Source organism: Geotrypetes seraphini, chromosome 12 (genome assembly GCF_902459505.1).
Source record: "Geotrypetes seraphini chromosome 12, aGeoSer1.1, whole genome shotgun sequence".
In the NCBI taxonomy this organism is placed as follows: domain Eukaryota; kingdom Metazoa; phylum Chordata; class Amphibia; order Gymnophiona; family Dermophiidae; genus Geotrypetes; species Geotrypetes seraphini.
The window spans coordinates 120,211,886-120,236,904 of NC_047095.1; the positions used below are offsets into that span (position 1 = coordinate 120,211,886).

Below are 25,019 nucleotides of genomic sequence, written 5' to 3' on the forward strand. Positions count from 1 at the left end.
AAATAAGGAACCCCCCCCCCCACACACACACAGGTCTTACAGTCCAGATTTTCTTTGCTTTAAAACCCTTTAAAATCTTCATTAAACCTTGTTTTTCTCACTCAGGCAACTTTTAAACCCTGGTTACACTATTCTAAGGGAATTTCTTATTGATGCTGCTGGAGAGCATCCATTTTGTCCCTGAAGAGCAGAGAGTGATGTCACTTCCTCTGTGCTCTTCTGCTGCACAAAATGGCTGCCCCCCAGCCAGTGGCATAGTGAGGGTAGGAAGCACCCAGGGTGGTGCTGCTCCCCCACGCCCTTCTCTCTGGCCCCCCCTCATGCCTTCCATGCCAAGCCCCTCCCCCTCACGCCCTCCCACGCCGTACCTTTTTAAATCTTCCCCAGTGTGAGCAGCTTCTCTGGCCTGCTGCTTCGTGCTGGCTTTCCCTCTGCCATCCCTTCCTGGAACCACAACTCAGAAGTGATTTCAGAGGGAGGCAGGTCAGTGTGAGCAGCAGGCTGGCAAAGATTTTAAAGAGGTGGGGGGGGGGAGGGAGGGTACGAGTGTGGCATGGGTAGGGTTGCTAGATTTTATTATACTATAATCTGGACCCCTAGTCCCACTCCCAGGCCCGCCCACTTCTACCTATCCCCACTCCGTTACACCCCATCCCCAATCCCACCCCCCACTGCCTGCTCTCATTGGACAGGAGAAAATCCACGCATGCGTGGATGCCGTGCATGTACGGATTTCCTCCTGCCCGACGCGATTTAGAGGAGGCTTTTCAAAACCTGGACAAAGTGAGAATGGCATGGTGAGAGTGGAGAATTGCCGGCGTCCCAACCAAGATGGCACCAGTTTTTTTTAAAAAATTGCTTTTCAAAGAGTATAAAAAAAACAACTTGTAACTAGAATACAGTGGTCTCAAACTCAAACCCTTTGCAAAGCCACATTTTGGATTTATAGGTACTTGGAGGGCCTTAGGAAAAAATAGTTACGGTAATGTCTTATTAAAGAAATGACAATTTTGCATGAGGTAAAACTCTTTATAGTTTATAAATCTTTCCTTTTGACTAAGTCTTAATAATAATATTGTAATTTATAGCTAAAGACCAAGAAACTGTTTTATTTTACTTTTGTGATTATGATAAACATACCGAGGGCCTCAAAATAGTACCTGGCAGGCCCTATGTGGTCCCTGGGCCGCGCGTTTGAGACCACTGATCTAAACGATGAAAAAGGAAAAGATGAACACGGCAACGACAAACATTATCTTCCTTAGACCTCAGATTGGAGGAGGGGAGAGGCTTAAGACAATAAAGGCGTATACCAGTGTGTCGCAAACTTTTTAATCTCACGGCCGTGTTTGGAGGGCACCCGGAAATGCGCAGCGGTCGATGCGGTGACATCACATGCATGCACGACTTCATCCCATCGACGATGTCCACGCACGCGCCGATGTCCTCCAGCCACCGCTCGCCGCACGAAGCATGTCCCGTAAGCAGTCAGCCGGCATCTTGCCACCACACCCGGAAATCTGCCGGGGTGCACAGTTTGCGCCACACTGGAGTATACAAAGGAAAACGTCTCATCACAGTTAAACAGTTTGTGGTTGTACTTTGCTGGCCATGTTTGACACTGTGTGCCATGATAAAACAATGATTTCAAATGCCATATTTTGGGCTTCTCCCCTACCAGAGACGCCTACATTCATCTCTCATCTGGCGGCAACATTCAGTAGTACATGCCGTACACTTTCAAATGTATATATTAGATTGCCAGTGTTGGCGCATTTTCGAGAGAGAGAGAGAAAAAAATAGTCGCCACGACTTATGCATCAACCCTCGTATGCATGAAGGGATGTAGGCACATGGGAGGAGCCTGGCAAGGCTGGCCCTTACATGTACAATTAAAGAATACGGTAAGTGATGGGCCACATGGGGGCGCCGTCCAGTTACACCAGGTCTGCTGGGATACGCTAGACTTCTATAATGGAATCTGGGTGCCCAGGTGCTGTTAGAGGGTGTGGCATCGGGGTGCTTATAAAGAGACGTCCACTAATAGAATTACCCCCAAAATGCATCACCCAGCTTGAGAGGCCTTGCCCACAGCCCACCTGCCCTCCTACCCCTCTACTAATATCTCCTCAATGGCTCTATCAATTAACCTACCCCAAACTGCATCTTCCCTACAAGTAAACCTCAACTCTCCACCCTTCCTTCTATTTCTCACCAAAGCCTCTACTATGTAACTGACCCTAAACGGTAACTTCCTGGAAATGTCCAGCTATCTTCTACTGTAATCCACTCAGAACTGCAAGGTACAGGCGGAATAGAAGTCACTAATGTAATGTAATGTAGGGGAGAGAACTTAATCAAAGGGATTAGAAGGCATCTCTTACCATCGGTGAGACTTTCCAAAGACCCAGTTTTCCCTCCTAGGAGGAAGAAAAAAAAGAGAAAATTCTAGGTTGTGAAGAGAGTCATTTGCCATAGAAAATGCAAGAATTCCAGAGCAGCGTGAAAGGGTTTCTCTGGTGGATGCTGATAGAATATAAGAATAGCCTTACTGATCCATCTAGCCCAGTAGCCCGTCTTCACGGAGGCCAATCCAAAGCCACAAGTACCTAGCAGAAACCCAAAGAGTAGCAACATTATGTCATAATGCCTCATTCCACCAATGCCTAAGAGCCAACCTCATCAATGAGGTCACAATGGCTCAATTGTCCTATAACTGGCTCACATAAGAACATAAGAATAGCCTTACTGGGTCAGACTAATGGTCCATCTAGCCCGTCTTCATGGTGGCCAATCTAGGTCACAAGTACCTTGCAAAAACCCAAATAGTAGCAAGATTCCATGCTACTGATCCAGAGCCAAGTGGCGGCTTCCCCCTTGCCTGTCTCTGGACTTTTCCGGAAACCTTGAAGCCACGGTCCAAGTGAACTGGAACCCTGTCCTTCCACCTGACTCACCTCGTCTCCTGATGATGAGAATGACTGTAGCGGCACCTGTCAGCAGTGCCAGAAGGATAAGAGTCCCCAGCATCGCACCAACTGCAATCCCAGGCCGGGCGCCCCTTCCTCTCACAGTCTGGGGATCTGTACATGGAGACAAAAGATTGAGAGGCGTTAACTGGGTTGGGGTGAAGATGGTTTGGGGGTAGGAAGTAGGGCTGGTGTTAAGGGGGTGATTACTCTAAGCCCCTATGCTGCAAGGGACCCCCCAAACCTATTTGATGCTGAAAGAGATACAGAGGTTTGGGGGACCCTGCTAAACATATGCCCTCAGGGAAGATTAGGTGGCTAGATGCCTGTTGAGTTTTATGAGCTGCTCTTGAGAACAACAACAAAAGGCCTGACTAGAAGAAATTTTGCGTTACTGGTTCCTGTCTCTTAGAATGGAAGTGAGTGAAGGGCTAGTCAGATGATCAGGCTCAGGTCCTACAGGTGAAGTATTCTGAAGGGAGAAAACGGACGGGGCTCAGCCAAAAAATATTAGTAAAAATCACAGATGAAAAACTTCAGAAAAGGGATGAGGGAAGAAAAAAGGCCATTTACAGCAGCAAAAATCTGTAGAATCGTAGGGCACCACAGCATCTTCCAAAAATCAGGTTCATTGAAGGTAAAAGACTCTCAAAGGACCTTATAAACAGGACTCATTCCTCGTGTATGACAAACGCTGAAGGGACCATTTATGTATGCTTCTCCCCATATCTGTCTCAACAGCTGATTAAGAACTTTTCCTCCAGGAACTTGTCCAAACCTTTTTTTTTTAACTAGCTAAGTTAACCGTTCCTACCTCGTCCTCTGGCAACACGTTCCAGAGCTTAACTATTCTCCAGGCAAAAAAAAATATTTCTTCCTATTGTTTTTATAAGTAATTTTCCTGTAACTTCATCGAGTGAACCCCATGTCTTGGTCATTTTTGACGGAGTAAATGTAGGATCGATGAGAAGAATCTTTGCTTTTATAATTCTTCACGTCAGTGGAAGTAGTTTTTGGGTGGCAGGGAGGGGGGGAATAGCGAGGGTAGACGGGAGCAAATGATAAGAAAGGAAAGGGGGGACTCTGGAGGGGTTATGATAACGGCAATGCTGATTTCGGAGTTTAACGCTGTTGTAATAGTTGGTAGCTCAGGGTTGAGCTGGAGCAGTTTTGGAAACTTCATTTTGGGTATTGTAAATAAGAGAGAAAATTAAAGTAAAGAAGAAGGAGACTCATTCCCACCAGCTTCGAATAACCAACCACTGGATAAGCTGGTACACCCACTGCATGCTGGAAATTGTTAGGGTTACCAGACATCTGGATTTCCCTGGGGTCTGTCCAGGTTTTGAAAAGCTTCCCCAAAATTGCTTCGGGCAGGAGGGCATCTGCGCATGCCACACGATGATCTCACACGCGCATGCATGTGACATCATCATGCCACATGCGTGCACGCACGGATGCCCTCCTGCCCGATGAGAGCGGGCAGCGGGGGAGGGGGAGTCTGGGGCGGGGCTAGGGCGGTATTGGGGGTGGGACTAAGTGGGCCTGGGGGCGGGGCTAGGGTTGTCTGGAATTCACTAAAGTAAAATCTGGTAACCCTAGGAATTGTAGTTCCGCTTTCTCCGAGGACAGCAGGATTTATACATCTGTGGATGCTCAGGAGATATGACGTGGCCTAACTGCGTCTGTTCCTGCTGAGAAGGCGCTGCCTGACATCTCCCTACAGAGCTTTAGTAGGAATCTGGGGTCACCTTATTTGCCCATTTCCATATCCAATAAGACCAGCCTGCTCTCACCTCACCTCCTTTGTCTAGTCTGAAGCTTCTCAGAGATGCCAAGTTCCTGGAGGGAGATTTTCAGTCAATCCTGGATTTCTGACATCTGGTGCATTATGGAACTTGAAGCCCTGATTTGTGTGGAGGGGGATCAGGCACTACAAATCCCACAGTGCTTTGGGATGTAAGTTCAAACCCGGGCCTGTGCCAAAATTTCCAGCCTAGAACTGGGTAACTTGGCATCTGGATCAAGTGATTATATGCCATCCTTGTTATTTTTCTGTGAAGGACATGTTTCTGATATGGCACGATTGTTCTATTCACAGTAGAGGTCAATAAAAAAAAATGATTAAAAACTGTGGTCCTGGTGACACTGCAGACAGTCAGGTTTTCAGGATATCCACAATGAATACTCATGAGAGAGATTTGCATACAGTAAGAACCTCTGATTTAACCCCCCCCCCCAAATAAACTCCCCCAAATTACATTGCTATCAACAACTGTGTATGTTCATTCACCAAAGAAGAGGTCTCTCTCTGGTGGCCAAACAAGAGATCCTGCATTAACCGTCACTGCAGTTTTCCCCACTGTTTTCTCACCCCCACACCATCCCTTCACTCCAACGCCTCCCCCAGTGGACTATCCAGTGCCACTCTTACCCCAGACCACGATCTGTGGCTCTGCCCGTGCTTCATGGTCCACACGGCAAGCATAAGGGCCCCCGTCTTCCAAGGCGGAGAGGTGGAGAGTCGCCCGCAGTTGGTAGGTGCCGTCCGGGTTGGGGAGAATGTCCCTGGAAGGGCCTTGTGGCGCTCCGGAGTCACTCTCATTCCGGAGCCAGGTCATGCGGAGGGTAGGAGGGTAGAAACCGATGGCCAGGCAGGACAGGATCAGGGTGGTACCGTCACTGCTGTACCAGCTTGTAATGTTCACCTGGGGAGCAGCTGCGACACGGGAGAGACAGTGAGAGATGACGTGAGTTGCAAGGAAAAAAAACTATAGAGATGAGTTACTGGGCAGACTTGCACGGTCTGTGTCTGTATATGGCCGTTTGGTGGAGGATGGGCTGGGGAGGGCTTCAATGGCTGGGAGGGTGTAGATGGGCTGGAGTAAGTCTTAATAGAGATTTCGGCAGTTGGAACCCAAGCACAGTACCGGGTAAAGCTTTGGATTCTTGCCCAGAAATAGCTAAGAAGAAAAAATTTAAATTGAATCAGGTTGGGCAGACTGGATGGACCATTCGGGTCTTTATCTGCCGTCATCTACTATGTTACTATGTTAGAGAGTGCAAAAGAACATCATTTCCAAGTTTATTACATATCCGATATACCGTCAATCAAAGGACAGATCAGACAAAGACATATGGTAACAAAGGGGCCTGTGGGTAACGATAAGTAAAGTTCTTTTGTTTATTCCAGAAAGTTCTGAAAAAAACTCTTTTGTTTGCTAAACATTTTGGAAATTAACTAATTCACTCTACTTTTCCTTGTCAAGTTTATGTATTATGTATTACATTATTGTTAACCGAGTCGAGCTCCTCTTGCTTGATGACTCGGTCTTTAAAACTAAGGTTTTAGGGTTTTTTGTTGTTTTTTAAAAAAGGGGTGAAGATAACAATAGGGAGGGGGTGGTGCTTCTTAAAAGCAGTTTGTGGCTAATACTCTGGTTAGGAGTCTTGATGTAACATCCCTGACGTAATCATCTTTTCTTGCCATATGTATGAGTTTGATGGAAAAAAAAGAGACGTTTCCCAAAAAGCAGCGACAGAGAGAGAGAGAGAGAGAGAGAGAGAAGCACCAAGAAGGCTCTGCCTTACCCTGTCTCTCAAACTCTGTCTTTCCCAAATGCAGGAAGGTCTTCAGCCATTTGAGACAGTCCTCTTCCAGGTACCCCCACAACGCCTGGTTCTGCTCGACGTCGGCATCCCACTTCTGTCGGGTCACCTCCGCGTAGGGCGAGGCTGCGATCCAGCGCAGGTTGCTCTTGTCAAAGACCAGGAAGTCTCTGCCGTCGTAAGCGAAGTTGCTCGTCCCGTGGACGTAGCCGCCTTCTGTCAGCTCACAGCCGTGCGACCACTGCAGGGTGTGAATCCCTGAGAGAAGGGGGAGAGATGGGGGGTCAAACGAGGGGATAGGAAACTCTTATATCTTGGCATCCCAAGTCCTCTAAATTTTCTTCACACTTCTACCTCTAACTCTCTGTTGTAGTTCCTTCCTATTTCTTCTACTGTAAACCGCGCCGAGGAGATGATGCGGTATACAAACCTAAGGATTAGATTAGATTAGATTAGGGATAGTGAGGAACATGGTGGAGAGATTCCTTGAGGAGAGGAGAGAGATGGGAGCTAGTGTGAGACAGAACGTGATCCACAAGGGCACGGAAGAAATAGGAAGTGGTGTGGGATAGAGTGTGAATCCCCAAGGAAAGGAAAGAGATGGGGATGTGGGATAGAAGGTCACTTTCTGAGGACAGGGAAGAGATGGGGACAGAAGAGGGATACAGAGCGATCATAAGAATATCAAACCCAGTATCTTGTTTCCAACAGTGGCCAACCCAGGTCCCAAGTACTTGGCAGAAACACAAAAAGTAGTAACATTCTAGAGCTCAGATTGCGATGTCATAATGCCTCATTCCACCAATGCCTAAGAGCCAACCTCATCAGTGATGTCACAATGGCTTGATTTCCCTATGCTTAGCTCACATAAGAACATAAGAAAAGTCCTACTGGGCCAGACCAAAGGTCCATCGAGCCCAGTATCCTGTTTCTAACAGTGGCCAACCGAGGTCACAAGTACCTGGCAGAAACCCAAAGAGTAGCAACATTCCAGAGCTGAGATTGTGATGTCATAATGCCTCATTCCACCAATGCCTAAGAGCCAACCTCATCAGTGATGTCACAATGGCTTGATTTCCCTATGCTTAGCTCACATAAGAACATAAGAAAAGTCCTACTGGGCCAGACCAAAGGTCCATCGAGCCCAGTATCCTGTTTCTAACAGTGGCCAACCGAGGTCACAAGTACCTGGCAGAAACCCAAAGAGTAGCAACATTCCAGAGCTGAGATTGTGATGTCATAATGCCTCATTCCACCAATGCCTAAGAGCCAACCTCATCAGTGATGTCACAATGGCTTGATTTCCCTTTGCTTAGCTCATATAATAACATAAGAATAGCCCTACTGGGCCAGACCAAAGGTCCATCGAGCCCAGTATCCTGTTGTAACAGTGGCCAACTGAGGTCACAAGTACCTGGCAAGATTCCAAGGAGTAAAACAGATTTTATGCTGCTTAACCTAGGAATAAGCAGTGAATTTCCACATGCCATCTCAATAATGGCCTATGGACGGCTTCTGAAATTATCTAAGCCTTTTTTAAACCCTGCTAAGCCAACTGATTTCACCACATTCTCTGGTAATGAATTCCAGAGTTTAATTACACATCGTGTGAAGAAATATTTTCTCTGGTTTGTTCTAAATCTACTACTTAGTAGCTTCATCGCATGCCCCCTCCCCCATGAAGGGTCTGGGAAAAATAAAACAGGGATTAGTGTGGAACAGAGTATGAAACCCCTGGGTGAAGGAAGGAAGCAGGCGTAATATGGTCAAGCATGTGGCCTCTGATAAGAAGAAAGAGACATTGACTTATGTGGGACAGAATATGACTTCTGAAGGCAGAGAATTGAAAAGGATTGGCGTGATCCTATGAGGGGACAGGAGAGACAAAATTAGTGAACCTCTGATAAAAAGAGAAAGAGAGAGAGAGACAGACATGGACTTGTGTGGACAGAGTATGAATCACTCAGAGACGAAAGAGACTGAACTTTATCAGGGGCAGAATGTAAAATAAATTATTCAATTATATCAGCTAAATCATCATTACACTCATCAAATCTCATTCAATCTTCCTTCTTTTTATCGCACAAGGCATTTTGGGCTAGAGAATGACAAAAAAATTTATCACTGTTTCCGCCCCGTACCCATGAGCTCGTCCCCGCCCCGCAAACTGTCAGATCCCACAAGCCTCGAATAGTTGATTTTATTCTGAACTTATTTTATTCTGTAAAATTGTCATTTTATAAACACAAATAATATCAAACAAGGATCAACAAAACCCCTGTCTCCCCCCCCTTTCACAAATATCTCCTCCACTATTGTGAAAACTGAACAAACCAAATTACTACAGAATGCTACATAGAAGAATCAAGCTAACAGAATACTTCAGTCACACATGGCAGGAATAGTGTTAGGGGAGAGCAACTGCTCCCTGGTCAGAGAGAGAGAGCCCTAAGCCAGCTGGAAGCTAAAGAAGCACAGCCTGGGCTTTGCGGTCCCCAGTTATGTCTAATACCAGCTCTAGCAGGATACATATTTCAAATCTGAAATATTCTAATCACAAAATATAAAATAAATTTTTTTTCCCTACCTTTTGTTGTCTGGTAATTTTATTCTTCAAATCACATTGGTCTCAGGCATTGTTTTTGGGTTCCTTCTGTCTTCATCATGGCATGGCTGGTTCCTGAAGGTAAAATAGGCCCAAGAGGAGCTGGGGAGGAGATGCCGAGTCTGACATGGGCGCAATTTTTTTACCACAGGAGCAAGACTTTTCACTGCTCCCACGGGGCGGTAAAAGGTCTTGTCCCCCATTCCTGTGGTAAACCAGTTGCAAATGTCTCCATTCCTGCGGTGACCACGATTTTACTGTGGTAAACGATCCCCGTGTCATTCTCTATTGTGGATTTCAGTTAAACTAGCTAAATTAGATAAATCTAAAGGAAAAATATTTGTTGGTCTTCTAAAGTAGGACTTGGAACTTTAGAACATATGTTCTTTAACTGCCCATATGTTGCGTCATATTGGAATACGATATAGTCAACAGTGTCAGGTTTACTATCGATAACAGAACCCCTAAATTATCAGATAATTATTGTAGGCTAATATGGTCTAAAATCTACATTAAATACGTATAATAAACAGTTACTTAAGAATTTAATAGTGATTGCAATCAAAACAATTTTATTTAATTGGAAAGACTCCTCTAAATTGGATTATAACATATGGTGGAAAACGGACTGTTTATATAGTAAATATGAGAAACTATATGAAATTACCAGAAGTGTGGCAATATGAAGAAATTTAAAACAATTTGGAACTGCTTATTGAATATGAAGGAGTAAAATATTGTAATGTTTATCTTTTCATTATATTATGGCAACCCTGATGTTTATTTTATGTATTTATTTATTATAATTTTATATTTCAATTATAATGATATATTACACAAGTGGTGGCGGAATATATTACCTACCTGTACATATGATAAAATTCTAGAAAATTGGAATGAGGAGTTGGGAATTCAGATTTCTCTTCTTGATTTTACTCAATCTATTAATAGATTACCAAAGATTATAAAAGGGTATGTTTGGAGAGAATGTACTTATAGAATTTTGCATAGGGCTTATTTTTCCCAAATTCAAGCTTTTCATGCGAATTTAATAGATACCCCAATTTGTATTAAATGTAATAAAGATCCTGGCACATTATCTCATGCTTTTTGGTTGTGTCCTTTGATTAACTCATTTTGGTCTGCCATCCTATTATTTTGGGGTTCTTTATGGGGTAATTCGATAGTGGGTTGTCCTAGGGGAATCATTTTTGGTAAAGCATCAGCTTGTGGGGTTTTTGGCCAACTAAAATGTCTTTTATTTCAGAAAGCCTGTATGACTGGACCTAAATGTATTATGCCATTTTGGTTGCAGAAAGAATCTCCAAGTTTTGGGCATTGGAGGAATCAATTACATCGCTTATTTTTATTTGAGAGTTGGGAGGTTCGAGATTTGCCTAAAAAAAACTCGTCTTTTTATGGACGTTTGGGATCCTTAGATTCAGAATCTTTCACCAAAAATACGAAGTTTGGTTATCAATGATTTATTATGAAAATTAGGTTTACTAATTACATTCCAGTTATTTATTTTAATTCTTTATTTTTGTCAACTTTCATCCAGGGTGAGGGATTTCATTTAGGGGAAGATAATGGGTAGGGGATGGAATTAAGGGGGGTGTAGATAAGATTGAATTAATTCAGATGGAAATTAAATTTGAAAGAATGATTTAAATTTGTATGAAATATTATTGTAATTCTTATTGTATTGAATGTATTTTTGTATTATCCTATTGTATTGATTATTTGATTCTTTCAATAAAAATTGTTATACATAAGGTACTCATATTACATTCTAAAAAAAAATAAAAAAATTTTGGGGCAAAAATTTTTTTCCAGTTAATTTTCAGATCAATTATGAATTCTTTTGGCCAATTTTCAGACACTATTTTCTCTTCATTTTAGAAATTAAGATGTAAAATTGGATTAGAACATAAGAATAGTCTTACTGGGTCAGACCCATGGCCAATCAAGCCCAATAGCCCGTTCTCACGGTGGCCAATCCAGGTCACTGGTACCTGGCCAAAACCCTAAGGAGTAGCAATATTCCATGCTACCAATACAGGGCAAGCAGTGGCTTCCCCCATGTCTTTCTTAATAACAGACTATGGACTTTTCCTCCAGGAACTTGTCCAAACCTTTCTTAAAACCAGCAATGCTATCCGCTCTTACCACATTCTCTGGCAACGCGTTCAAGAGCTTAACTATTCTCTGAGTGAAAAAATATTTCCTCCTATTGGTTTAAAAAGTATTTCCGTGTAACTTCATCAAGTGTTCTCTAGTCTTTGTAATTTTTGACGGAGTGAAAAATCGATCCACTTGTACCCGTTCTACTCCATTCAGGATTTTGTAGAATTCGATCCTATCTCCCCTCAGCCGTCTCTTTTTCAAGCTGAAGAGCCCTAACCGTTTTAGTCTTTCCTCATACGAGAGGAGTTTCATCCCTTTTACCATCTTGGTCGCTCTTCTTTGAACCTTTTCTAGCGCCACTATCTTTCTTGAGATAAGGAGACCAGAATTGAAGGCAATACTCCACGTGAGGTTGCACCATGGAGCGATACAGGGGCATTATAACATTCTTAGTCTTGTTAACCATCCCTTTTATAATAATTTCTAGCATCCTGTTTGCTTTTTTGGCTGCCGCCACACATGGGCGGAAGATTTCATCGTATTGTCTACAATGACACCCAGATCCTTTTCTTGGTACAAAATTTTAATGCATATAAGTCAAATTGGTACATATTAATTCAGAGGTTATACGGGCCTACACTGAATGCACACTCCTAGTGTAAAATCCTGGGGCCAGGGACGAGATGGAGGCTACTGTGGGACCAAGTGTGAATCATTAAAGGAAGGGACAGATGAATAGTAGGGTGAATTCCAGAGGGTTGGGAAAGTCCCCTCCCAGTATGGATCAGAGGGAGGTAGCTGGCTTCCAGGGTGGAACAAGGTGAGGAGGGAAAAAAAGAGGGAGAGAGATAATACAAATGTTTAAATTAATACAAGGGGGAGGAGTCTAAGACAATCAGGCCCCGTAAAAGATAAGGAAACTAGGATAAGAGATATGAGATTTTCAGTAGTGGGAGTCATGAGACTGTGTAAAGATCGTACACGTTTCAGGAAACAGTTGAGAATTCAATAGTTCGTTGATGCATTTATGTAATATGTATAGACCAGGGGTGTCTAACCTGCGACCCGAGGGCCACATGTGGCACCGTGAAGTATTTTGTGCGGCCCCGGTCAAGGGTGATGCAGTGTTTTCCTCTGCTGCCCCCGGGTGCTTACCATCTTGCTGGCTCCCTCCTCTGTCTTGCTGCAGTGTGCGCATTTGTGCGGCCCCAGAAAAATGTTTTTCAGCCAATGCGGCCCAGGGAAGCCAAAAGGTGGACACCCCTGGTATTATAGACTGAGCGCCAAATAAATCTAGAGTTGCATTGCACCCAAGGGTTAATGTAGTGATGTCACAAGATGAAGTAAGATCTCCAGCTTGATAAAGATCGATATGTTAATGTTAATTTTGTTCGATGTAGATTTGGTTTGTGATAGGCCAGAGCACACTACAGGGTTTCAAGGAAGGTTTAGATAGGTTCCTAAAGGATGAGGGGATTGAGGGTTACATATAGATGTAGAGGTAGGTTACAGAAATGGTCAGGAACAACTTCACAGGTCACAGACCTGATGGGCCGCCGCGGGAGCGGACCGCTGGGCGTGATGGACCTCTGGTCTGACCCAGTGGTGGCAACTTCTTATGTTCTTATATGTATGTTATTTTGGACATCGCTTTGATTTTAAGCGGTTTATAAATTTTTTTAGATAAATAAATACATATATTATTCAATGCAAAAAGTGTGAAGAAGGGCCCATATCGGAGAGACAAGCCAGATGCCAAAGACAAGAATCAATTTATGTGACGTTTTAATATGATACCTCTAGGGGGCAGCACTTTACCAAACCAGAGCACTGGCGTCAATGATTTTATGGTGAGAAAAGAATATTCCCTTCCCCCTCAGGTACCATAGTTAGATTGCGAGCCCACCAGGCCAGAGAGGGACATAATACCTGATATTCTATGTTGTGTTAACTGCTAAGACCTGTTGCACAGAAACAGCGATATATGAAGCACTGAATAAACATCAAACAATGGCGAGATGACCCCCTATTGGAACCTCATTTCCCCTCCCCTCCCCACTTAACTACTGCCTCTCACCCCCTTCCAGACACGTTCCCAGTCGAGGTCAGCTCATGAAGGTCCCCCTACAAGGGTGGGAAAGAGAAATACGCTCTGGGTTGACGGCGATTAGGTTAGAAATGGCCTCCAACGGAGAGGCAAGTTCTGGGTTGATGATGGTGAGAGGGTCAGAGAAAGACCTGCAGCCCCTTACCTCTGCTCTCATTTGTTCTCCTCCTCAGGATCTCCATGTTTTGCTGGAACAAAATCTCTTTCTTCCGCCGACTCAGGCTGCCTCGCTCCCAGTACTCGGGCTCCATGGCCTCCAAGAGCCATCGTTGCCTTGGGACCTTCCTCCAGGTTGCTCTGTCGTAGCTATCAATGAGGACATCGTCCACCTGCCCCTCTGCCGTAAAGTCTAGCAGTCCCGTGTGGTCATATGTGGCGGAGTACTTGTAGGTGAGGATGTGTGAAACTAGAGGAGATGCGAGACAGACAGTCTTATTATGTGAAAAATACTTTGGCGTCTCAGCTGTTTCTAAGATTCAAATTCAGGAAACTTTATCGACAAGATGATGTGTACATGTGTTGTCACAGAGTGCTTGTTTCTCTCACACTCTCCTGTCTTCCCCTCTGATAGGACACCATATCTTCCTCTTTCTGGTACAGTGGCAGCATTAGGGGGTGCAAAGAGCAACTTCCCTGGGCCCTCTTACCAAAGAGGTCCCTAATCGTATCCAGCACTGAAGAAGGCACAGCCTGCTAATGAATTTTTTAGGGCCCCTCCTAAATTTTTGCCCCGGGCCCCCAACATCTCTAACTCATGCCCTGCCTTGTCCTGCGGGAATATAAGAATACAAAATACAGAGTAAGACCAAGGTCTGTTAAGGTTGCCAACTGGATCCAGATTCATCCAGCAGGGTTGATCCAGTCCTGGATTTACTTCATTGCATGCAGGGACTTGTAGTTTTGCTTTTCTTGCAATGTGGAAATCAGATCTACAAGTCCCTGCATAAATGGGGTAACCCCAGGACTGGATCATCTCTACCCAGTGAATCTACATTCAGTTGGCAACCCCAAAGCCTGTCATGACAAGCAGTATCCAACAGGAGCCAGTCTAGGTCACACGGACTGCAGACAAGACCAGATTACACCAAAGCACTGGCTCAGGGGATTTTCTTCATCCCAGCCCTTCTCCTCACCTTGCCTTGCCTCTCTGACACCATCACCTGGCCTGCAGTTGTGAAAAAAAAAAAGTGCAGTGTGAGGCTTCTGTGCCACTGTAGGGCTCAAGCTTCTGCCATATTGCCACCCTCTCTTTCAACACAGGAAGTCTGCCGAGGGAGGGGGCAGGAACGTGACAGAACTTATTTTTTCTCGCTCTTTGCTTTTTATTGGTGGCAGTGGTCTTAATGTACATGTACAGCCACTCCTGGCAGCACTCGGTCTACCGGGGCAGGCCCTGATGCACGATAGAGGCATCCACCCCTGAGCAGATCCCCAAAATTAGTATATCTGTTCCACCTGGTTCATTTCCAGAGATAAGCCATGACTTTTCCCAAGTCTATCCAGCTAATCGGTTCTTGGGATTTTTCTGTCACCCCTCTTTTGAACCCTACTGTGTTGCTGGGAAACGAATAAGACTGCCAACTGGATCCATGCCTGGGTTTAATGCAGTGCATGCTGGGACTTGTAGTCTTGCTTTTTCTTAGGGAATGCAATGGGGTACCAACAGGATTGGATTGATCCTGTCCTGAAAATCTGGATCTAGTTGGCAGCCTTAGAAATGGGAGGGGGCAGTGGAAGATGTTTCATTCAGAACCGATTCCCAGATTTACCAGGAACCTCATTTCCCCTTCCCGCTTAACTACTGCCTCTCACCCCCCTTCCAGACACATTCCCAGGTGGGGTGAGGTAAGAGTAGAGTTACCATATGGCTCCAGAAAAAGGAAGATGGATTGAGACATCTGGGTTTTACTTCCATTACTTTCAATGGAAGTAAAACCCAGATGTCTCAATCCATCCTCCTTTTTCTGGAGCCTTATGGTAACCCTGTCCCTAAGTAAGGGGAGGGGGGGGGGTTATGGGGAGACAGACAGGGGTAGCAGCATTACCTGGAACCACTCCATCCGCATAGAGGGCAAGCACAGCCAAGGAGCCAAGGAAGGCATAGCAGCCACCAGGCCTCTGTCCTTCCAACACTGGAAACATCATATGGCTTTCTCCACCCAGGAAAAATAAATCAGTCAAAGCAATAGTACAGGCCTCCTTTCTCTCTGTTTCCCAAGCACCATGGGTCTTTTCCCAGGTCCTTGGCCCTTAGGGGCAGAGGGGAGAAAATGAAGAAAATGACCCCACCTCCACCTGTAATCAGAAAGAGTCCAGGCTGCAGGGTTTCAGGTTGTACATTTGTGCAGAAGGCGGAAGTGTTTGTAGAAGGCTGCCAAGGCCTCGCCCTCTCACAAGGTGTGGGAAAAACTTTGCCCACAGCTGTCACGCTGTTTCCGAGACTGTTACTTTCTGCTGCTCTTTAAAGAAACACATCCAGAGCTACCAAGTTACCCAGGTCCAGGGAGGCTGGTTTTAGGCCGGTCCTGGATTTAAGACAAGCCTATTCGAATGCATTATGGGACTCTGAGTGCTGATTTCAATGGGTAGAATCAGGGACTACAAATTGCACACTGCTTTGGGATGTAAGTTCAAAACCTTGATGGTCAAAATAAGGTTTCCCTCCTGGAAGTGGGTAACTTGACAGCTCTGGACATCACTTTGTATCCCCATCTTGTACATGGAGTTCTGATTTTCCTAATGGTACACCACCAGAACCACAAATCCCAGTATGCAGTGGGGCAAACCGAAGCCTAGATTGGCCTTTTCATGAGAACCTGGCCAACCCCGCTGTCAATGACCTTTTGCAGTAATGGCTGGTCCCATATGTTACTTAAAAATGTATTCATTTTCTTGTTTCCAATATAGAAACTGCTCCTTATTTTTAATTCACAGACTGACAGTGTTAAATGAGGAAGGAGAAGGAATGGGAAGAGGGAGGTGGGGGACAGAGCTTCCAGGAGGGAGACTTTTTAGCCAGTCCTGGTTTTAAACTTATATCCCAAAGTGGTGTGGGATTTGTAGTCCCTGACTGTACCTCTTGAAATCAGCACTTCAGGTCCCATAATGCTGCAATTCATCAGGATGAGGTTGACATAAATCCAGGACTGGCCTACAATTCTCCCTCCTGGAAGTGAGTAACTGGGAAGCTCTGTGGTAAGAAAGGCAGATGACTGAGAACGAACTGATTTCAGAGGAACTTATAAAGCAAAATTGTAGGGGACCAAAAGAGGGCCGCCAGTACTCACTGAAGGGGACAGAGAGAGAGATGGAGCCGTGAGGTTTGTCGCTGTCCCTGCCCCATTCCTGTAAGCTCTGCCTTAACCGCACAAGCCTCGGACACTTATGATTTTAAAGTGTTTGAGGCTTGTGCAGATGAGGACGGAAGTTGCAGGAATGGGGCAGGGACGGGAAAATGATTTCCTGCAGGGACGGGAAAAATTTGTCCCCCGTGTCATTCTCTAATACTGATGCACAGTTAAAAACTGTGGGAATGCCTCAAAAAGTTTCCGCGTCAAATTTGCAGCGACAGTACTGGTACGATAAAATCCTATGTTATGAAACCATTGCAACTGCAAATTTTAGCCCATTTTCGTAAAATATTTTCAACATATTTTTCCTCTCTCTCACAATCGGGCTGGTTCTTTTTCCAATTTTCCTTCTAACGCGGGAAGAAACAGGTGGAATTGTCATTTTCTGGAATCCTCTCCAATGTTTTTCTTATTAAGAACATAAACTTACAAAAAAACATAACCCTCTGTAAAGTTGTCTCTGAGGATTGTGTCTTAATCAGAACCTGACACTGAACAGCTTCAATGCAGAACAAACTGAGTAGTGGGGGGGGGGGGGGGGGGGGGGAGGGATTATTCGGGAATGAGGAGTTAGGGGGTGACCTGGCTAGAAGAGCTACTGAATTTCTGGAATCTAGATAATTTGTTCCTTTAATCAATGTGTAGAAAAAAAAAAAAAAGATTTTATTCAGTTTCAGGGCTTTTCTTTCTTATTAGATGTCTGGATTATGGCATGACCTCTGGGAGGCTGTGGTTGATGGAAAAAAACAATCCACATTAAAACAGCCCAGACCTCTGAGGGTAATGAAATCTTTCCCAATATGATGTCTTTAGCGGCTGGGTTCTGTGCAAAAACTTAGAAAGCTGTTTGGTACACCACATCTCCTAAGGGAGAAATTACCCTGGGCCTCTAATTCATACCACCAACACAGCCTGCAAATTATATCATCTCCGTATGCCCTGCTCTTTAATTTGCACTGTAATATTTATGCTTTGTTGCATTGCTTCAAAGGTCTGGATTATATCTTGTCGCACTTTCCCTGTGTATATATGATCCCTTTGGGTTGTTGCCTGTGTGTGTGCGGCTGCCAGTGGGATTCTCAGGTCAGCTCCAGCCACAATTGACACTTGAGTTACTGCAGAGTAGCACTGGAGCACAAAGTTCAGGATGTGTTCTCCCCTGCAGTTGTGGTTCCTGTGTAGGAAATTACATATTTGGGTCCTGCTATGTGTGTGCGCCTCTTGGCCTCCCTGCTAACATCATGCTACAGATGTGCTTTTTCTGTAGCTGATGTCTCTACTCATAAATTTGTTGACCACTGCCTGTTCATAGGGGACTCTGATCTCAGAGCTTACACTTAGTTACTGCAGAGTAACACTGGGGCAGGGTGTTCAGGGTATATTTCTGTTTCATGCTTTGACCTTTGCATTCTGGTTTCTGCAATTTTGCATTCTGATTTCTGTTTCTCCATTTCTCTGTCTGTGCCTCAGGCCTTTTGCTTTCTTTCTTTCTCCCTCTCTCTCTCTCTAAAGAAAGACAGGGATGGGGGCACAGAGAGAGACATGGAGAAAAAAAGAGGGTCTAAGAGAGAAAGAGATGAAAAGAGGAATGCAGAGGAAGAGGGAGAGATGGAGTGGGATAAAGAGAGATGAAGAGAGGGATGGGGAGGGACAGAGGAACAGAGAGAGAGAGAGAGGGATAGAGAGAGACAGAAAGGAAGAGAGAGATAGAGAGAGAGAAAAGGATGGGGAGAGGAGAGAGAGAGAGAGACAAGAGACGGAGAGGGACAGAGAGATGCAAAAAAGAGAGATGAAAAGTTACAGAGAAAGAGAGAGATGGGGAGGAACACAGAGAAAGAAAGAGAGAAGGATGGAGAGAAGGGGTTAGAAAGAGACAGAGGAAGCGAAAGAAGACAGAGAGAGATAAAGAGATGGAGAGGGACAGAGAAGGATAGAGAGAAGGGGTTAGAAAGAGACAGAGGAAGCGAAAGAAGACAGAGAGAGAAAGAGATGGAGAGGGACAGAGAGATGCAAAAAAGAGAAATGAAAAGGGATAGAGAAAGAGAGAGATGGAGAGGAACACAGAGAAAGAAAGAGAGAAGCATGGAGAGAAGGGGGTTAGAAAGAGACAGAGGAAGTGAAAGGACAGAGAGAAAGAGATGGAGAGGGACAGAGAGATGCAAAAAAAAGAGAGATGGAAAGGGACAGAGAAAGAGAGAGAGAGATGGAGAGAGACAGGAAGGATGGAGTGAAGGGGGTCAGAAAGAGACAGAGGAAGCGAAAGAGGGCAGAGAGAAAGAGATGGAGAGGGACAGAGAGATGCAAAAAAAAGAGAGATGGAAAGGGACACAGAAAGAGAGAGCGAGATGGAGAGAGGCAGAAAGGATGAGAGAGAGAGAAGGATAGAGTGAAGGGGGTTAGAAAGAGACAGAGGAAGTGAAAGAGGACAGAGAGAAAGTGATAGAGAGGGACAGAGAGATGCAAAAAAGAGAGATGGAAAGGGACAGAGAAAGAGAGAGAGAAGGATGGAGAGAAGGGGGTTAGAAAGAGACAGAGGAAGAGAAAGAGGACAGAGAGAGAAAGAGATGCAGAGATAGGGGGATGGAAAAGGACAGAGAAAGACAGCAAGGAGGACAAAAAATGGAGAGAGCAAGAGAGACTTAGAGAAAGATGGACAGCTAAAGTTGTTTTATTTTTCTGTTTTCTCCTGGTCTCTCTTTTGTTTATTCCAGCTGATATCACTTAATAATGATTTATGAAGTTTGGAAAGTTTGGGGGTCTTCAGGGAGTTTGTAGAGGCTGCATCAGACCCTCACCTGCTGTTGATCTCATGATCAATTCCATTTCCGATGTCTGAGTCCCAGTCCATGGCGTGGCGACAGGCTGTCTGTCTCTCCCACACTCTGAATCACCCCAGATGCAGGGCTATTGTTAGCCTAGTTCTTCCTCCATTCCCTACCAATGATGTTTGCTGGATTGATTGTGGAATTTGGGGTGTCTCGTCTCATGTTTGGCATTTGGGATGTCTCATAATAAAATGTCTTATAATTGGAGTTTGGGGTATCTCATGATAACAGACGTATAGTTTTCTGGTTAAAATATCTCATATTTGGGGTGTCTTATGAGAGAGAGAGAGAAATTCAGATTTTTCATGGTCGTTCGGAATATCATGTAGTTGATGTGTAAATGTCTCACGGTTGCAATTTAATTTAATTTATATTATGTTAAGTTTTCTGTGCTTGAGATTGGGCCGTCTCATGGTAGGATTTGGTTTGTGCTGATACTGTGTTCACATTTGGAGTGGACATTGGGAATGTTTTGCGGTTGAAAAGCCTCAAACTTTGAACTGGAGTGTCTCATGGTTCAGGTTGGGGATGTCAAGAGTTGAACAAGGATGAAGGCTTGGGAGAATCTTTGAAACATGATGGCAGCTAAAGGCCAAATGGCCCAACCAGTTTTTCCATCCGCTCTTCCTCTCTCTAAGAGATCCCACGTGCCTATTTCAGGCTTTTTTGAATTCAGACACAGTCTCTGTCTCTACCACCTCTACTGGGAGACTGTTCCACGCACTTACCACACTTTCTCTATAAAAGTATTTCCTTAGATTACTCCTGGGTGAAATGGCTCATGGATGGACTGGGTGTCTCATGATTCAGGATGGGAACTGTTCACGTTTGAAAAGTCTCTTACTTGGGGGATCCTGGAGGTTTCCTAGTTGAAACTAAATGTCTTGTGGGTGAAGCATTGCATGGTGGGACTGGGATGTCTCACGAGTAAATGATTCCTAGTTGAAAAGTTTCATGCTTCAAATTGGGGACAGTCTCCTAGTTGAGGCTCGGGATGACTCATGGGTGAAGCATCACATGACTGGGGTGTCTCAGGATTGAGAGAGTGAAGGATCTATGGTTCAAAAGTCTCTTACTTGGATTGGGGGTGTCTCCTAGTTGAGGATGGTTGATATCTCATGGGTGAAGCATCTCATGGTAAGAACAAGGGTGTCTCATGACTGAGAGAATGGTTGAAAAATCTCATGTTTACGACTGCGATGTCTCATTGTATGGTTTGGATTGGGGTGCCTCCTGCTTGAGATTTTGGCCTTCCAATCACTGGCTGGGGTATAATCAGGATTTGCTCTAGGAATGACTTATGAATCCTAAATGAATTTTTGTTGATCTCATGTCTTGTTTTGCGTAGTCCAGCTGGTGTACAGGCGTTCTCCTGCCCTGGCGGCCTCGTGCATTTGCGACACTGGGCCAGAGCTCTCAGCCAAGCTTCTGAGCTCAGCTTGCTCGTCTGTGCTCGTTCCTGTCGCAGACACCGCGGGAGACGAGGTGGTCACATGTGTGCGCAGGATACAGAATCCCTCTGGCATGTCTCAGCATGTAGTCATGTGGCTCGATCTCGGGCACACATGCCTGTTCCCCCCTCGCTCTTTCCAAGTGCTTCCAGGCGCTTTGTTTATTGAAACAGTCAGGCCCCAGCCTTAGCAACCTCTGAAGGCATTTTGGCAGGCTGAAGGTGACCTCATCACCCCTTCCCTCCTTTCGCAGTCACCCCTCACTGATTGCCTCCTCTACTGCCTGTCTCTCCTCGGCTCCCTGCTCTCCCACCCACAGTACGCTTAAAATCTGTGCCCCCCCCCCTTTCCCCACTCCCACAATCACAAAGGGCAGGAAGGTGACCCATGCATGCAGATTTATAAAGTGTGTGCAAAGCGTGTAATCATTCATTCACTATAAATCCTCAGTTTTTATACGGTACCGGGGAAGTCCTTTCATTTTACCGCACCATGCCACATATATTTGAAGAGTCATCAAAATGGCTCTCAGCCTATCGTCTCCCCTGCGGCGATGTGAGGGGGAACGGCCCCGGTAGGTAATACAGTCCTGCCCGTTTATAGGAAGTATGATTAAAAAATAATACGGTGAATGCTGCTGTCGAGCGCCATCCAACGGAAAGGCAGGGATCAATCTTCAATACAGGAAAAGGCGTATCAAACCTTAGGAAGTGTGTGAGAAGTTTCAACAGGTTCGGTAAAGTCAGTGTGGTTGCGAGAAGGTGTGTTTTAAAGTGTATTTATTACACCATAAAAAAGAGTGTACAAGCCTGCAGAACTGGCACAGGGGTTAGAGCTACAACCTCAGCACCCTGAGGTTGTGGGTTCAAATCCCATGCTGCTCCTTGTGGCCCTGGGCAAGCCACTTAACCCCCTCATTGCCCCAGGCACACTTGATAGAGTTTGAGCCTCTGACGTTGCAACGTCGGAGAGAAGGCTTCCGGTTCAGGCGCAGGATGCCCGTAGGAGCCACTGCCCGTGGCTTTGTGCACTGAATCAGTTAGGAAGAGGGAGCTGGCTCGAAGATAATGCCGCATCGATCGCACCGTGGACCGGTGGTTGAAGAACACTGTTTTGGGCCTGATGCACGTGCTGGCCCTGTGGACCGGCAGGAAATTTCTGTGGACCGGCACTGGTCCATGGACTGGTGGTTGAAGAACACTGCCATAGAGCGCCTACAGCGGCATGATTCAAACACTGGATGCCGTGAAAATCAGTTTACAACAATTGTTGAAATCGCATTTTTCAACTAGCTTAGGTGACCTAAAAAAACCCAGTGCTGTTTGCAGAATACGGGACGCAGTGCTAGTTGCGTAATAAGGGCGAGCTGCACCTGGGGCAGCGACGCCCTCTTCCCCGCTCACCCCTACCGCACACGCGCATCCCCTACACTTTCCCTGTATCTTCCTAACCTTCTTCGGCATGAGCAGCGTGCCCACGTCGGTGTCGGCTCGCTCTTTGACGTCACGTCCTACGCACGGGTCCCAGAAGTGACATCACCGAGGGTGACGATGTCAAAATGGGCAGCAACCTCGTGTCGGGGAAGTAAAAGAGATATGGGGTGGAAGGCATGGGGTGCGCATGCATGGCAAGTAGGGGAGCGGGGGAGGGGCAGAGAGGAGGAGGGGTGCCCCACCCTTAGCGAGACGGTACCCAGGGCGGACCGCCTCCCCGGCCCTCATCCTTGCTACACCACTGCCTAGCACCTATTTTGGGTGTGTCCCAGGAGCGGAGTCAGCACCTAGCCAGTTAAATGATGATATTCAGTGCTTAGTTGGCCGCATTAGCCTTATAACTTCAGCCCCATCTTTTTGCGGTAACGCAAATCCTGTTGAATGATGAATAATCGTTCTTGAATTTCCAAACATAACACCGGCAGCGGTCGGCAAAACTCTGAGCGTCACCCCGTGAATTTCAAACCCATGATATTCGAGTTAGGACGTAGGGGAGGGAGTTAAGAGGTTGGGTAGTCCCTGAAATTTGTTGTAGTGAAGGATAGAAACATGACGGCAGATAAAGGCCAAATGGCCCATCCAGTCTACACATCTGCAGCATCCACCATCTCCTCCTCTCCCTATTGGCTAAGGCTCTTTTCACCTGCACTGTGATGTCATAGAGCTTTATGCTTATAGAAACAGTAACATGATGACAGATAAAGGCCAAATGGCCCATCCACAGTAACCATTATCACTTCCTCTCTCTAAGACAGGGGTAGGGAACTCCGGTCCTCGAGAGCCGTATTCCAGTCGGGTTTTCAGGCTTCCCCCAATGAATATGCATTGAAAGCAGTGCATGCAAATAGATCTCATGCATATGCATTGGGGGAAATCCTGAAAACCCGACTGGAATACGGCTCTCGAGGACCGGAGTTCCCTACCCCTGGTCTAGGAGAAGGGTTTGCATTGGTTGGGATGGATGTCTGTGCTTCTACGCCCTTACCCAGCCTTCTTAAAGGCTTTGGATGTGCCACGTGGATGCAAGTTATAAGCTCTGCCACGCCTCGTGGAGGTATAGCAACCATAGCAGTCTCAAGTGGGCTGAAGTCATGGGATCCTACAGCTGAAGAAATAGGTTCTTGTACTGTAGGTCAGTGATACATTTTATTATGAGTACTACCAGCTAGAAAAATGCCACAAGGTCTCTCTGATGCCCTATTTCCCCAGCTATGTGATACAGGGTTCTATGTTAGAAGTCACTACCTGGGAAAAGGATTTAAGTGTCATCGTTGAGGATACATTGAAACCCTCAGCTCAGTGTGTGGTGGCGGCAGCTAAGAAAGCAAATTAAATGTTAGGAATTATCAGGACAGGAATTGAAAACAAAGATGAAAATGTTATAGCGCCCTTATAATCGCTCTATGGTACGGCCGTACCTCCAGTACTGTGTGCAATTCTGCTATATCTTTTTCAAGATACAGCGACCGGAATTGAACGCAATACAGAAGATGAGGTCACACCACAGAGTGATAAGAGACATTATAATATACCATCCCTTTTCTAATAATTCCTAGCATCTTGTTTGCTTTTTTGGCCACCACAGCACATTGGGCAGAAGGTTTCATCGTATTGTCTACGATGACACCCAGATCCTTTTCTTGGGCGCTAATCTCCAAGGTGGACCCTAGTATCCAGTAACTGTGATTCAGGTTATTCTTCCCAATATGCATCACTTTGCATTTGCCCACATTAAATTTCATCTGGCACTTGGACACCCAGTCTTCCAATTCCCAAAGGTCTGCCTACAATTTTTCACAATCCGCATGAGTTTTAACAACTTTGAACAGTTTTTAGTGTCATCTGCAAATTTAATCACCTCACTCGTCGTTCCAATTTCCAGATCATTTATAAATACGTTAAATAGCACCGGTCCCAGTACAGACCCCTGTGGCACTCCACTGCTTACTCTCCTCCATTGAGAAAAATGACCATTTAACCCAACCCTCTGTTTTCTATCCGATAACCAATTCCTAATCCACAACTGAACTTTGCCACCTATCCCATGACATTTTAATTTTCTCAGAAGCCTCTCGTGAGGAACTTTAGCAAAAGCTTTCTGAAAATCAAGATACACTACATCATTCGGCTCACCTTTATCCACATGTGTATTCACACCTTCAAAGAAGTCAAGCAAATTGGTGAGGCAAGATCTCCCTTGACTGAACCTATGCTGACTCTATCCCATTAAATCATGTTTGTCTCTGTGTTTCACAATTTATTCTTTATAACTATGTCTACTATTTTGCCTGGCACTGAAGTCAGGCTTACCAAACTGTAATTTCCTGGATCTCCCCTGGAACCCTTGCCCGTCAGTTCTGTGAGTGCTTGAGCACCCCCAAAATTGAACAAAGTTCTTGACTATGTCCGGAGAGAGGTAATTTTGAATAGTTGGCTTTTATGCCTGAAAATGTCCTGATTAGATAGGGAGCAGTTTGCTTAAT

General features: G+C 45.3%; 1 protein-coding gene across 5 annotated transcripts in view; it reads right to left on the minus strand.

Moving 5' to 3' along the window:
* The window catches only part of LOC117346117 (class I histocompatibility antigen, F10 alpha chain-like), a 63,850-nt gene that overhangs the window by 2,555 nt on the left and 36,276 nt on the right, over nt 1-25,019 (minus strand). The window contains exons 1-7 of one of the 5 annotated variants that reach the window (XR_004536559.1): nt 19,563-20,206; nt 13,563-13,823; nt 6,561-6,836; nt 5,404-5,688; nt 2,958-3,083; nt 2,385-2,420; nt 1,314-1,547 (exon numbers count right to left, since the gene is read on the minus strand). Coding sequence is in view for 2 of the 5 variants with exons in the window: in XM_033915513.1 (XP_033771404.1) it covers nt 2,385-2,420; nt 2,958-3,083; nt 5,404-5,688; nt 6,561-6,836; nt 13,563-13,823; nt 15,463-15,562 (1,084 nt within the window). In the remaining 3 variants the exon portion in view is untranslated. Of the gene's footprint in view, nt 1-1,313; nt 1,548-2,384; nt 2,421-2,957; nt 3,084-5,403; nt 5,689-6,560; nt 6,837-13,562; nt 13,824-15,462; nt 15,936-19,562; nt 20,207-25,019 lie in introns of those variants that run through there. The other 4 variants (XR_004536558.1, XR_004536560.1, XM_033915513.1 and 1 more) reach the window with 4 other exon arrangements.